At 43.6% G+C, this 15073-nt stretch overlaps 1 protein-coding gene across 3 annotated transcripts in view; it reads left to right on the top strand.

The window, feature by feature from the left end:
* The window catches only part of LOC122794129, a 594614-nt gene that overhangs the window by 506612 nt on the left and 72929 nt on the right, over nucleotides 1-15073 (top strand). For 2 of the 3 annotated variants that reach the window (XM_044062306.1, XM_044062308.1), the window contains one exon: nucleotides 2014-2046. The exons of the other annotated variant lie outside the window; for it this stretch is intronic. In XM_044062306.1, coding sequence (XP_043918241.1) covers nucleotides 2014-2046 — 33 coding nt within the window. The remainder of the gene's footprint in view (nucleotides 1-2013; nucleotides 2047-15073) is intronic. 3 annotated transcript variants of the gene reach the window in all.

The raw sequence follows: 15073 nt of genomic DNA on the forward strand, positions 1-15073 counted from the left end.
AGACAGACCAGCAGCAATCATTTACATACGTTTTCTTTAATATAGTTTATGGCATCATGTTCTTGTATTTTCAGTCAAAGGAGGACTGGCAGTGCGAGCTGCACAAAGCAACTTTAGATGTTAGGTAGTCCAATCTCACCTTCATTTTTACATATGGGTTCAGAGCCGATCCTCGGCTCCGACTCGGCCGATTTTCAAGCTCAAAGACTTCTGGTTGGCTCATGGCTAAGCAGGTATCCCATGGTGCACCAGTGCAATCCCCAGATCTCATTTGCCGTGTCGATGAGTTCAGATGTGCTTCTCTTGGCTCTGGCTAAGTTCTTGCAAATTTTCATTATTCTAGTATCTTTGCATAATTATTGAATATATACATTATAGGACCTTATCTTTATTGTCTTGTGGTTGTTGTGTGACCTTATTAATGGTATCCTGTGTACCAGTTGTTAGGCACAATTGCGCTTTACCTAATCATCAGTTTTGGCCTTTTTTTCCTGTTATTTACAGTTAGGATTTACCTAAATTGCCTTGTGGCTTTGTGTGACTAGTATAGTAGTCTCCTGTATGCAGTAGTTAGGCTCACTGGTTTTCTTTTCTTGTCTAGAGAATTAGTTTGGCGAGTTCACTGTTTTTAATCAATAGGGGCTCCTATTGATTATTTCCTGTCAAGCGATTATTGTTGACTGGTGGTCTTTACCGGGGACCCGCTAAAGTCTTAATTTCTTACAATTGTTAATTTGCTACCCTTGAGCATGTGTGTGTTGTGCCTTCTTGGTCTGTTTGAATTAGAAGACCCGGTTCTTCACAGGGCTAGGCCCGTTTAACTTAGAGGACCTAGTCCTCGTGTTGCTTCCACTGTATTTTATTTAAAATATTCTCCTGTGTGACTGAATCTGTCTAGTGTTTAGTGGAAAATCTAGGTTTCTATCTTACACCAGGCTAGGCCTGTTTAACTTAGAGGACCTAATCCTCGTGTAATTCATCTGTAGAGCTAGGCCCATTTTAGTTAGACGACCTAGTCCCCAGTTATTTTCTTTCTCTTTCTTTTTTCCTCTGATTGCTTGTGGGTTGCAATATATATATAAGACGTTTCTCAGTTTCATTCTTTGATCTGAAAAAGCTATTTTTAAATTGTGAAAGCGCTCATCTATTTCCACATTAAAGTTCTTTGTTTTTTACAAACTTTTGGATTTCATTCATTGAGCTGTGGAACTGTACCTGACTTCTTTTGTTGGATTGTTTATATTTTAATGATTCAAACACTTGCCCATGATGAATGGTTGTCTGTAGTTTGTCATGGTTCTTTTTACTAAATCTGTCCTTGGTAATGTGGTATCTGTATGATTATAAATAAATCATGAGCAATTGCTTATAACCCATAAAACTATTGTCACTCTTTATTAGTTCTATGACCAGCCACACCCATAACATCATTCATTTTGTCTGGTGCTTACTGTATCTCCCTCTTGTAATTTGGTAGTCCCGTAAAATATATCCTGTATTTGCAAACATAGGTTGAACTTAATGCTTACTTTACTTGTTACATATGATCTATATGTTCTTGCTGCTACAGATTTATTGGTTTCTTGGTGGCTTGTAGGTATTTTACATTGTCCTTTATATATTGTTCTAGTTTTTCATTCATTTATTCATATCTCAGTATGTTAAATTTGAAATCATAAGTAAAACTCATAGATAGAGTTTCAGTTTTTCCACAATTCCTTTTGCAGATTTCAGGCCTAAAAAGCACCTACCATACAACCACAGACTAGTTCCATCTTCTTTTCCTATGAACATCCTTCACATTAGTCACTACTATGTCTGCCCCATTTGTTAACAGAACCATCATAGTATGAATTCAACATCTTTATTCTATACACATGCATGTTTTATTTTCTTTATATCCTTGTTTTTATTCTGCACATTGTATTATATCAAAGTACTTAAATGTTTCTAAAGATTTTTCATGTTTTAATTATAAATATTATTTTCTTCCTCCTCTTCCAACACTCATAGCTCCAGTGAAATCTTCCAGCAATCCAAGATCAGGTAATATTTTTTTAACACTTAAATATGTAAATGTTTTACACTGTAAACACAACATTGTCATTAGGTCACAGTTTTGAAATTACATAAATACTGAATAGATTTCCTTTTCTTTCCAGAACTCTTTTAACTTCTACTCATTCTCCTCCTTCAACCATAACGTAATCAGTAATAGGGGGTGGCTTGAAAGCAAGCTGAAAATGCAGGAAGTCACTAAATGCATGGAACTAACTAGAGTGAAAAGGGATTACTTTAGGTGGGTTAACTCTGAGCATGGTTATATTGCTAAATCAATAATTGGTCATACACCACTGCACAGGATAAGTAGTCATCTTTCTTCCAACAATAACAGATAAAAGCATAAAAATCTCTTGAACACCTCCCCCACAGTTACCATAACTACACTGGGAACAATATGCATGTCTGAGTGATCAAATACACTAAGTCCTGCAAACAGTATTTTATTTCAGCTTTTTCAAAAAATAACAAAAGAGTGCAGCACTTTCCCAACCTTAAATCAGTAACCACAATGACACTGGGGAGACAGACAATTTTGACTGGACAAATGGAAGAAATGCCACCCAGTATAATATACTTCATCTTGTTTCCAAGCGAACATAATAGTAAACTCCTACAATAGCCACAGCTGCACTTCCATAAAATATTTCATTTTGTTTCCTCCAATGCCAGTTAAAAATCTATGCACAATGACAGAAATCTTCCCACTCCAACAATCACACTGGCACTTGATACAGCAGACATGCCTGACTGACCTTGTGCAAGAAATACTATTAATAGGAATATATTTCAGCATCAAGAACACTTTAAGGGTGTAACCTTTATCCTTATCTAATAATCACAATTTTCCTAGGAAATAAGACATGGCTGACTGACAAAATTCAAAATGTTGTGCTGAGAATAACGTACTTCACTTTGTTTCCAACAACAATACACAAAGGTAACCCACTCCTTATAAAGCAGAACTGTGGAGAAGACAGTAAACATATCTGATTACCCACATATCATTAATGACTTTGGCTAGTGATTGTATTTTAGGTTCTTCCAATTACAGCACACAGTGGCAGAAATTGTTCCTCAATAATTACAGTGGCTATTAGTGCAGTAGATTTGTTTGAGTGTCCAAATGTAAGAAGTACTGATGAAAAACTTTTCCATAAAAATGAGTTAGGGCTGTATGAAGTTTATTTATTTTAATAACTTTCTGGAACAGGAGATTTTCATTGGGCAAAGTAACTAATATAATAATCTCTGCTTGAAAGGATTTAAGTACAGAGAGTGCAATCTCTGTGAAAAAAAAACAGCAGACATATTTTACTTCATAGCATGGAGACTGAATTTGACATGGTTTAATAAAATAGAAATCATCAACAACAAGTGGGGTTGGGAGAGCACTAAGCTGACTGGTGTGATAATCAGACCATGCTTATTTTTTCCTATCGGCTGCACCTTGCATTCCAACTGTCTCCCATAATAACTGCACTGTTGGACTATGGGAGGAGGTAAAGAAAAACATAACAGCCTGTATGCCAATGGGGAACGCTTCTTATTTGCTGAGCTTTTTAAAAGACAGACCAGCAGCAATCATTTACATATGTTTTCTTTAATATAGTTTATGGCATCGTGTTCTTGTATTTTCAGTCAAAGGAGGACTGGCAGTGCGAGCTGCACAAAGCAACTTTAGATGTTAGGTAGTCCAATCTCACCTTCATTTTTACATATGGGTTCAGAGCCGATCCTCGGCTCCGACTCGGCCGATTTTCAAGCTCAAAGACTTCTGGTTGGCTCATGACTAAGCAGGTATCCCATGGTGCACCAGTGCAATCCCCTGATCTCGTTTGCCGCGTCGACGAGTTCAGATGTGCTTCTCTTGGCTCTGGCTAAGTTCTTGCAAATTTTCATTATTCTAGTATCTTTGCATAATTATTGAATATATACATTATAGGACCTTATCTTTATTGTCTTGTGGTTGTTGTGTGACCTTATTAATGGTATCCTGTGTACCAGTAGTTAGGCACAATTGCGCTTTACCTAATCATCAGTTTTGGCCTTTTTTCCTGTTATTTACAGTTAGGATTTACCTAAATTGCCTTGTGGCTTTGTGCGACTAGTATAGTAGTCTCCTGTATTCAGTAGTTAGACTCACTGTTTTTTCTTTTCTTGTCTAGAGAATTAGTTTGGCGAGTTCACTGTTTTTAATCAATAGGGGCTCCTATTGATTATTTCCTGTCAAGCGATTATTGTTGACTGGTGGTCTTTACCGGGGACCCGCTAAAGTCTTAATTTCTTACAATTGTTAATTTGCTACCCTTGAGCATGTGTGTGTTGTGCCTTCTTGGTCTGTTTGAATTAGAAGACCCGGTTCTTCACAGGGCTAGGCCCGTTTAACTTAGAGGACCTAGTCCTCGTGTTGCTTCCACTGTATTTTATTTAAAATATTCTCCTGTGTGACTGAATCTGTCTAGTGTTTAGTGGAAAATCTAGGTTTCTATCTTACACCAGGCTAGGCCTGTTTAACTTAGAGGACCTAGTCCTCGTGTAATTCATCTGTAGAGCTAGGCCCATTTTAGTTAGACGACCTAGTCCCCAGTTATTTTCTTTCTCTTTCTTTTTTCCTCTGATTGCTTGTGGGTTGCAATGTCTAGGGATAGCAAGGAGCACAAACCCTCTGGGTTTAAAAAAATGTATGAAGTGCTCCCAGAAAATGTCTTTGACCGATGGCCACAGTAGCTATGTCTACTGTTTGGGAGCTATCCATTTGCAAGAATCATGTTTGTTCTGTCATGCTTTCTCTCCTAGAGTGTTGCAGAAGAGAAAGAACAAACTGATACTTAGGGGTCTTTTGAAGCCAACCTTCGAGGAAGCTTTGTCTGGTTCTTCGGCTTCTTTGTCTAAGTCTTCTAAGTCAAGATCTGACTCAAAATCTAAAGGTTCAAAAAGGCCTTCTCCGGCACTGGCTAGTGTTTCAGAGCCACCTGCCAAATTAATAAAACCTGCCTCCTTGACTCCTCAGTCTTCTGAGCCGAAGGAGAGCACTGTGGTTTCAGAGTTGGTCACAAATCCTTTGGTGCCGACTGCGGCATTCTTGCAGATAGTTGACTCTGCTTCTTGGAGCCAGTCTGTAGAGTCCCTACCGGTCTCTTTGATGGTCAAATCTCCAGTCCGTGCTAGGTCGAGATCTCCAACCTTATCTTCCAGGTCTTCCAGGAGTCTTTTGAAAGAAGATGTGGAGAGGGTAGTACTGAGACTGCTCAAGTCATCTGCCCTACCTAAATTTTTGTTGGCTCTGACCCAATCAGCCCCGGAGCCACTCGAAACAGTCTTGTCTCCATCCATGATTCCTCCTCCAAGCCATGTTGGTTTTTTGGAGCCGGAATGCTTGTTACCAATGGAAGAACCCTCGGTTCCGGCTCCCCTTGCTGTTGCATTGGAGCCGAGTTTGGCTCCGACAAGTTCGGCTCCAGCTATCATGTCCAGGGACTGAAGCTCTTCTGTCGGTGTTGAGGGGGAGGTTTTGAATCGATCTTCGTTGGTTTTGTGCCTTCCTCTCGTTGCGTCCACCAGGGTGAGCTTGGACCCTGCATCTATCTCGGAGCCGATGGCTCTGGCACTGTCCTTTGTCTCTTCAGAACGGGGATGGTCTTCGGAGCCAGAGAGATCTGCTTTTGAGGTGATGAAGAGTGTGCTGTCACAATCTACAGCCCCTGCCAGTGGTACAAGCACTGTTCCCCCCAGGACTCCCACTTCAGTCTCAGTCCCTACTTTCTCCGGAGACAGCAGAGACCCACAGCCTCAGAAGCCACCGGTTGGTGGCCCCCACTCTTCTGGGGCATCCCCAGAAGGTCCTTTTGAGGAGCCCCTGCAGAAGAGAGTATGCAAGAGGAAGCATATTGACTCTCAGGATGAGTCTCTGACATCGGACACTGACCTCGATGAGTCGAAGTGGTCCCCTAAGTCATCCTCTGATGATGTCTCCTTTGTGGACATTCTAAAGATCGTTAACCAGAGATGCAAGTGGCCCACTGTCAACCCTTCTGATGAGGAGTCAGTGTACCCAAAGGCTTTCTGGTCTCAACCCTCTGCCTCTTGGGTGTCTCCACCTTTTGACGAGCTAATGGAAGGTGTGAGATACTCCCGATATCATGGAGCAAGTACCTAGAAGACCAACTATGTTCCTGTCTGCCCCTCCTGGAAAAGAATTTTTGTCTAAGGGCATTCCTGTAGATGCCATGGTGGTGGTGGCAGCCACAAAGAAGGAGTTGGTGGAGACTTCTTCCTCTGTACATGCACCAAACAAGGAGTCTTGACAGATGGACAGATTTGGGAAGTGCGTATTTAGTTCAGCGGCCTTTACACTTTGATCCCTGAACTATCTTACCCATTTCACGAGGTTGCAGAGGGATCTCCTCAAGGAGTTAGGAGATTCCATACAGGGTGCTTGTCCTGAGGGAGTTCTGGATAGGATCTCTGCTCAGTTGTCCACCCTAAATTCTGTAGTTAACTCCTCCATGCGCCTCATATCTCATACAGCTGATGAAGCGAGCAGAGCAGCAGGTTCAGGAGTTGCCCTTAGGTGCCACTCCTAGATGCACTTGTGTAATTTTGCATAGCCATTTAAGTCCACCTTCACCAACGCCCCATTTGATGGTTCCTCCTTGTTTGGTTTCAAGGTGAAAGATACACTCACTTGGTGTGAACAGGAAGGAAAGACTCTCTCTGCCATGGGAGTCTGTTTTACTGTCCTCTCTCAACCATTCCCCAAAGGTCAAAGGGGAGGTAAGATGTGGTTTAAAAAGTCCCAGAGGGCCTTTCCAGACTCACAGAGTGAATCCTCCTTCAGAGGCAAAGGAGGAAGAAATGGTAGATGTCACCCTAGAGGCAGGGGCAGTCCACAGTATCAGCAAGGCCGTGGTTCCTTTCGAGGGCGGCCTTATCAGCACTCCTGATGTGGGGCCCGACTGAGTTTCTCTGAGGCCAGTCGGAGGTCGCATCTCTTTGTATCCAGAAGCCTGGCTAAATTTAACCCAAGACAAGTGGGTACAAAGAGTTGTTACTAGAGGATATATCATACCCTTTTCCCTTCCACCATTTGTTCCCAAGTAGATCCCAGATGTTCCACCCAATCACAGGGATCAGGCAACTGTGAAGATCAACAAGTTGCAATCAAAAAGAGTCATCCAGCCCGTGCCAGCAGACCAGATAGGATCCGGAACTTACTCCAGGTTCTATTTAGTCCCAAAATGAACCAGAGACTGGAGGCCAATATTGGACCTCAGCAGATTAAGCAAATCCATGAAAAAGGACAAGTTTTGGATGGTAACACTGCAGTCAATACTGCCATTGTTAGGGAAAGACTATTGGATGTGCTCTCTAGATCTCCAAGATGCTTACTACCATATAATAATGGACAAGGCATCAAGGAAGTATCTGCGCTTCCGGCTGAGAGCCAGCCATTATCAGTTTCGTGCTCTGCCCTTTGGTCTCACCACAGCCCCCAGGGTCTTCACCAAATGCATGGCAGTAGTGACAGCTCACCTGAGATGTCAGTGATTCCAGGTGTTTCCGTATTTGGACGACTGGCTCCTGACCACCCCCACCAGGCATCTACTTCTCCAAAACAGGGACATCACCATCCAGCTTTGTGCTTGACTAGGGATCTCTATAAACTGGGAAAAATCTGCATTACTGCCCTCATAATCTGTGTTTTTTATAGGCACAGAGGTAGACACAGTGGATATGACAGTTCGTCTTCCCACCGAAAGAGCACAAAACCTCATCTCACAAGTTCAGCGACTTCTCCCACTTTGGAAGGTCAAAGCAAAGTGGATTCTTCAACTTCTTGGAACGATGGCCTCAACCATTCTGTTAATACCTCTAGCCAGGTTACATATGAGAATCCTTCAATGGCTCCTGTTCTCCCAGTGGTCGTTCCAATACCTACCACTGAATCACTCTATTCTGCTGACAGAATCATGCAAGAAGGACCTTTGTTGGTGGATAGTCCTCAACAATTTGTTCACAGGAGCTCCCTTTGTGCCTGCCCAAACCATTGCCACTGTGACCACAGATGCCTCCCAGGTCTGGTGGGGGGGCATTATCTGTGCAGGATGATCCAAGGCATATGGCAAGAACATGAAGCTCATCTGTATATCAACATTCTGGAGATGAGAGCGGTGCTTTTGGCATTGCAAGCACTTCAGGACCTTCTTTCTCCAGGGACGATTGCGATACAATCGGACAACTTGTCGGTGGTGCGGTATATCAACAAACAGGGCAGTATCAGATCTTACCCACTCTGTTGAGAGGCCATGAGAGTTTGGGAATGGGTGATTTCTTCCCAGCGCTTTCTGGTGGCAATGCACATTCCAGGGACAACCAACGACAAGCTGAGCCGGGCAATCCTGCTACCTCACGAGTGGTCTCTGAAATGGGAAATAGTGGAACAGATTTTCCTAAAATGGGGACAACCTTGATGCAACCTTTTTGCCAGTCCAGTCAATGCCAAGTGCAGCAGTTATTTTTCCCTAATTCCCCCTCTGGGGGAAGCACACAGAGATGCTCTGGTACACGATTGGCCCATGGGACTTCTCTATGCCTTCCCTCCTTTTCCTCTAATCCCCAAAGTGATACAGAAATCCAACCGACTGGGAAGCAAGTTGATCCTCATTGCTCCTTACTGGCCTCATCAGGTCTGGTTTCCCTTCCTCGAGCCTCTTCTCCTAGATGATCCTTTGATCCTGGACCCAGTTCCAGATCTACTGACCCACATGTCAGGTTCACTACACCCCTCTCTCCACACCCTCAAATTGACAGCTTGGCTGATCCAGTTCCATCTCTAGTCAGGCTTCATGATGTTTCATCGTCAGTGTCCCATATTCTTTTATCCTCACACAAACCATCAACCAGAAGGCTGTATGACAGTAAGTGGAAAAGGTTTTCTATTTGGGCACAGAAAATGAATGTGGATCCTTACACCACTCCCGTTCCTGTAATTCTGGAATTCCTTTCGGAGCTTTTTCAGCAGGGATCTGCCGCAACCACAATCAAAGTACAATATGCGGCTATTTCACATTTTTATTTGGGATCTCCAAATGTTAACCTTATGTCGCATAAGTTATGTAAAACCTTCTTGAGGGGAGCCACCTTGCTGAGACCACCTTTACAGGAACCTGTGGCTTCTTGGGACTTAAATTTTGTGTTGTCCAAATTAACATTCCCCTCCCTTTGAACCATCTCATTCATCTTCCTTAAATTATTTGTCTTGGAAGACTGTGTTTTTGGTTGCTATTACATCAGCCAGACATGTTTCTGAGCTACATGCCCTGTCTATTAAACCACCTTATTTAGTTTTTCATAAAGAAAGGGTTTCTTTATGTACCAATCCTTCATTTGTCCCCAAAGTTTGTTCTTCTGCCACATTGAACCAGTCCGTTGAATTCCCAGTCTTCTTTCCCAGTCATAGCGATGCAGCTGAATATCGTTTTCACCAGTTGGATGTTCACAGTGTTTTCACCAGTTGGATGTTCACAGACAGCTGCATTTCTATTTGCAACGGACCAAAGAATTTCGGAAGTCAGACCAGTTGTTCGTTTCCTTTTCTGATTCCAGATTGGGTTTGCCAGTTTCTAAGGTGACATTGTCTAACTGGATTTCGAGTTGCATAGCTTTCATCTACAGCTCGGAGGGCAGACCTTTACCCCACAGGATCAAGGCTTACTCTACCAGGTCTCTGTCTACCTCTGCAGCCTTCCAAGCCAGGGTACCAATTGATCATATCTGTGCAGCAGCTACGTGGGCTACCCCTCACACCTGTATTACTCATTATAAGTTGGATTTGGCTTCTAGGGGTAGAGCATCCTTTGGCTCCATGGTGCTCAGGAGTATCTTCCAATGAGCCACCCAAGAATTAGGTGCTAGGGTCGCTGTCCCATATGTAAAAATGAAAGTGAGATTGGACTACCTAACATAAAGACGTTATGTACTCACCATAGCATTCCATGTTGGTAGTCCATCTCACCCTTCATTTTTACCAACCCTCCCTCCTGCCCCCATCCTGGAAGATCTGGAGGTAATATTATAAATTTCTTGATTGGCGACCCTTTAGTATTGGGTTGTTGGTTAAGGGTTTCTTTCTATCTCTTTCTATCGCTAGTGAGCAGCAAACAAGATCTGGGGATTGCACTGGTGCACCATGGGATACCTGCTTAGCCACGAGCCAACCAGAAGTCTTCGAGCTTGAAAATCGGCCGAGTCGGAGCCGAGGATTGGCTCCGAACCCATATGTAAAAATGAAGGGTGAGATGGACTACCAACATGGAATGTTATGGTGAGTACATAACTTCTTTTTTTTTTAAATTAAATTAGAGAAATCAGCAAAAAACAACTATCAAAATATTATCTGAGTGAAAAAATGAACATTCATTTCCTTTTCTATTTCTTTAATGCACATTCTTCAGTAGCAGATTATGCTCACATTACGTTTGTTGAGACAAAGTTTGGCAATTTTTCCCACAATGTTTTCTTAACACTTAAGCAATGAATTACCTAAATACAATCTACCTTCTTTGTTTAGAATCCTTAGTTTCTTTGTTATTCTGTGCTGCCAAAATCCCATCAGTATAACTTTTCTTGCAGACCCAAAGGCAACAGCTTAAGATGTTGGGGAGAATTTAATAAAGCCTGTGTAGGCATCGCACTGCGCTGCTTACATGAAAGTAAGCAGGTTTTAGATTTAATAAACACTGATGAGAGGCACGCATGCACATGCCAACACAGGAAGTCCCATGGCATGCAAATCACATCATAAGCAGGTGAAACACATGCAAATGAGTCAGGTAGAGTGATCCAGCAAGCAGATAGGCAGCTCTTCAGACCCCATGTCAGTGTCCATAGTGTACACAGAAAACTAACGTGTACAGGAGTGTAGACAGACAAAAGGGGCTGTAACAATGTAGATATCTGGACGGAAATGGCTTACCACATACAGATATGAGCAAAACTGTCCTCCTGTGTGTCTAAAAAATTAAAAGAAATTGGTTTCTTTTAATAATCTGAGTATGTTTGCATGGCCTGCCACAGTGTGCAAACATGCTTTGTAAAAAAAAATTGGAAAAAATAAAAGTAATATTATGTGACAGAAATGTATTACAGGACCTTGCATAGAATATCTACAATGGTGCTTTGGTGCTGTTGCTAATGTAGTAGAGCTAGGAAGTGTGTACTTTCCAGGCTGTGAGCACAGATCTCTATGCAAATGAGGTGGAGTTACTGAATAGCATAAAGGGGTAATCGTGTCCACGTATCCCCTTCGTGTAGGCAGAGAACCATGTTGGTGTTTACACATGAGGTAGCTGCCATCAGGGGAGGGTGTGTCCAATTACTTTTAAGCTTATTTTAGCTTAGCTGAGTCTGTTTGAGTGGCACACTGCCATGCTGAGCGTGTCCTTTCAGGGAGGGGGGGTGTGCACTAACTTCTAAGCTTTGTTTAGCTAAGGGGAGCATGTTTCTGCATGTTTGCGTTGCACACCGCTATGCTGAGTGTTGAAGTTTGGGGGGGGGTGTACTAAGTGCTAAGCTCTGTTTACCTACGGGGTGTGTGTTTGCACAGTGCTCCACAGTGCTGACTGTATTGAAAAGCCAATGACATATTAATTAGGTTTGACCCCTGTTTAACTTAAACTAGGGCCATTAAATGATGTTAATGATATACTGGGCAGGTGCAATGCATCATACGTAGCCAATCACACAGTCAGCACCTACAGCAGAGGACTATAAAGTATGCATACACCCTACAATCTGATTTTTCCCCTCATACTGTGCACCATTGGAGTACAGACTTGGGAATTTTAACTGAGAAAATGCTAGGGGCTGCTGCAGGTCTGCTACATCTGTATGTGCTAGATGCTGAAATCATTGCTGCTGCTTACAATAGGCCAAGACAGAGAAGGAGAAGAGTGTTCAGGCCCAGGGTAACCTTCCAGTATCTACATGATCTGGAGATTGTAGAGCACTAAAGGGTGAACAGGGACATGCTACAAGAACTTACTGAACTTTGCCGCCCTCAACTCAGACCTAGAGCCAACAGAGGGGCATCCATCCCAGTGGAAACAAAGGTATATGTAGCCCTGAGGATATTAGCTACAGGTACTTTCCAAAGACCAGTTGGTGACATGATGGGGGTCTCACAGGCATCTGCTTCCAGGGTACTCCACCAGTTCCTGGATGCCATGCTACCACATACCAGTGAGCACATTTCTTTTCCTCTCACCCCTGAGGTGAGGGCCAGCAATATGCAACACTTCTACCATGTAGCACACTACCTTGAGGTACTGGGTGCTATAGATTGCACTCATGTACACATCACATCACCACCAGGTCATGTGCAATTCCCAGGGGATTATCATGAATGTGTGTGCTGGCAACCCTGGCAGTTATCATGACTCCCATATCTGGCATGCATCACAGCTATACTGGATGTTTGCTAGGGGGGACATCCCACACAGTCATTTCTGGGGGATACTGGCTACACACTGGAACTGTGAATGATGACACCCATCAGAAATGCACACACACCCATGGAAGAATGCACACGCACAAACTAGGAACATCATAGAGCATGTGTTTGGGCTTTTGAAGTCATGGTTTTGGTGCCTCGCTATATCTGGTGGAGCCCTGCAGTACTGCCCAGCCACATGTGCACATATGTTCACATTATGTGCCATGGTACACAATATGATTCTGTGGAAACAGCTGCAGCAGGATCAGCAAAGGGAAGAGATACACAGCCCCCACCACTGCCTAGGTCATCACAGCCACAATCACAGGAGAAGCCCCCTGATGATGTCTCTATAGGCAAATGTAGGCATGCTCAGTATGCCCTGGCTTTGGCTAAGAGGCAACACATAGCACATTCACTGACAACCTAGGACCCTACAGACTGACACCTTACTCCTACTCACATACATATATTAAAATTGTTGATGCCAGGCAACCCACACAACCTGTACCTGTCCATCTATTGGCTGTGTACTGCTTCCATCACACAGAGTCAGCCCTGAACAACAGTCCTATCAACTGCTGCATTCAGAAGATAAGTCCCTAACCTACACACTACTTGTAAGGATTACTATGATATGGTATTGCATGTATGGATTTGCTGCATTTATGCAAGGAAATATAGTGGGCTATGTGGACAAAAGTAACATCCACATGGGACTACAGATATATAGTGGGCTATGTGGACAGAAGTAACATCCACATGGGACTACAGATACGCAGTCCAGTAGTATGTGTTCCCTAATAATCACTAGGCCTCATGGTTGGAATATTCACTACATCAGTCAAGAGAGATGTTAAACAGTGAGGTCACATAGGTTCATAGGTTTATACTAGGCTAACTGCCCTAGGGCATTTATAAGCCTAGCCCAAAGTTATGTGGCTTACGCCGCCCCTTATGTTAGAAATACTGTGCCCATTAGTTTGTTGTGCCTCTGTCCAGTAGTGACACAGAGATGATTCCCGGGGTAAACCTACGATCTCCCATCCACCGGTCAAGATTTCTCTTGAACAGAGCCAGCGAGGTGCTCTGCCTCACATGGACCGGGATTTTATTCCACAGCATGGGGAGTCTCTGGGTGATAAATCTATCCCTCCAGCACATCCTATTTATATCCGTGCTAAGGTTTAAGTCTCTTGCTCTAGTGGTTTTGGTGGATTTGGATTTTTTGAGGTGGAGCATGTCCATTAATTCCGGGTTGGTCATGGCCTTGTATGTCAGGCACAGGTCACCTCTGAGCAGACGGTATGCAACTGAATAGAGTTGGAGTTTCTTCAGTCTGGCAGCATATGACAGGTTTTGGAGTCCCTTTATCCTTTTGGTGAGGAACTTTGGGGTCTCTCCAATTGCTGCAGGTGTCGGGTGAGATACATCCCGAATGGGGCATTGTACTCAATCATTGGTCTGATAAGTGAAGAGTACAGGGGAACAATGACCTCACTTGATCTGGATGTGAATCCCTTCATGATCAGGTGGGCAATGTAGAAGGTCTTTCGAACCACTTTAGCAACATGAGCGTCAAACGAGAGGCCACTGTCAACCTGGGTCCCCAGGTCCCTGATAACCTCTTCTGTGCTTAGTGGGTTGCCACCTATATGGTAGCTTGGGGTTACCTTGTTTTTCCCGAAGGGTATGACTATACACTTTTTTGTGTTTAACTTCAGGCCATGGCTCTGGCACCAGCTATCAGTTTCCGTGAGACCCCTCTGAAGGATGTCTGTGTCCGATGTACTATCCACTATGGCACCCAGTTTGCAGTCATCCGCAAACTTTGTCAGCCATAGTCCTCCTATGTTTGCCTGTACTTATGAGAAGTAGATGCCGAACAATAGGGGGCCAAGGACTGAGCCCTGTGGGACTCCACTTGTAACCAGCTTGGAGTCTGACATGGCTCCAGCAACTCTAACCCTGTGGGTTCTGTCCTTTAGCCAGTTTGCAACCCATCTTGTGACATATGGGTTTACATTTAAGCTGGTAAGTTTCTCTATAATACCCGAGTGGGGTATTGTATCGAAAGCTTTTGCAAGGTCAAGGTAGGCTGTATGGACTGCCTTTCCCTCATCAATGGCCTTGGTGACTGTTTCGAAGAAGTCGACCAAGTTCAGAAGGCAAGATCTGCCCTTGACAAAGCCAAACTGGGTTGGGTCCAAGGTCTGCAAGTCCCCTATGTCCTTATTTATGAGTTCCATTATGATCCTCTCCATAGCTTTGCAGACCAGGCTTGTTAAGCTTATGGGGTGGTAATTACCAGGGTCCGTAGAGGCACCGCCTTTGTGGAGTGGGACCACAGTTGCTGTACGCCACTCCTTGGGCACATATCCTGTGGTGAGGCTAAGATTAAACAGCTGCCTTATGTGCGGGTTTAGTTCTTCATTGAGTTCATGTAGCACACAGCCGTGGACCCCATCCGGTCCCATTGATGCTGTGTTTTTAGCTTTTGAGAGAGCAGCTTTCACC

Source organism: Protopterus annectens, chromosome 2.part1 (assembly GCF_019279795.1).
Source record: "Protopterus annectens isolate FY-2018-M chromosome 2.part1, PAN1.0, whole genome shotgun sequence".
Taxonomy (NCBI): Eukaryota; Metazoa; Chordata; order Ceratodontiformes; family Protopteridae; genus Protopterus; species Protopterus annectens.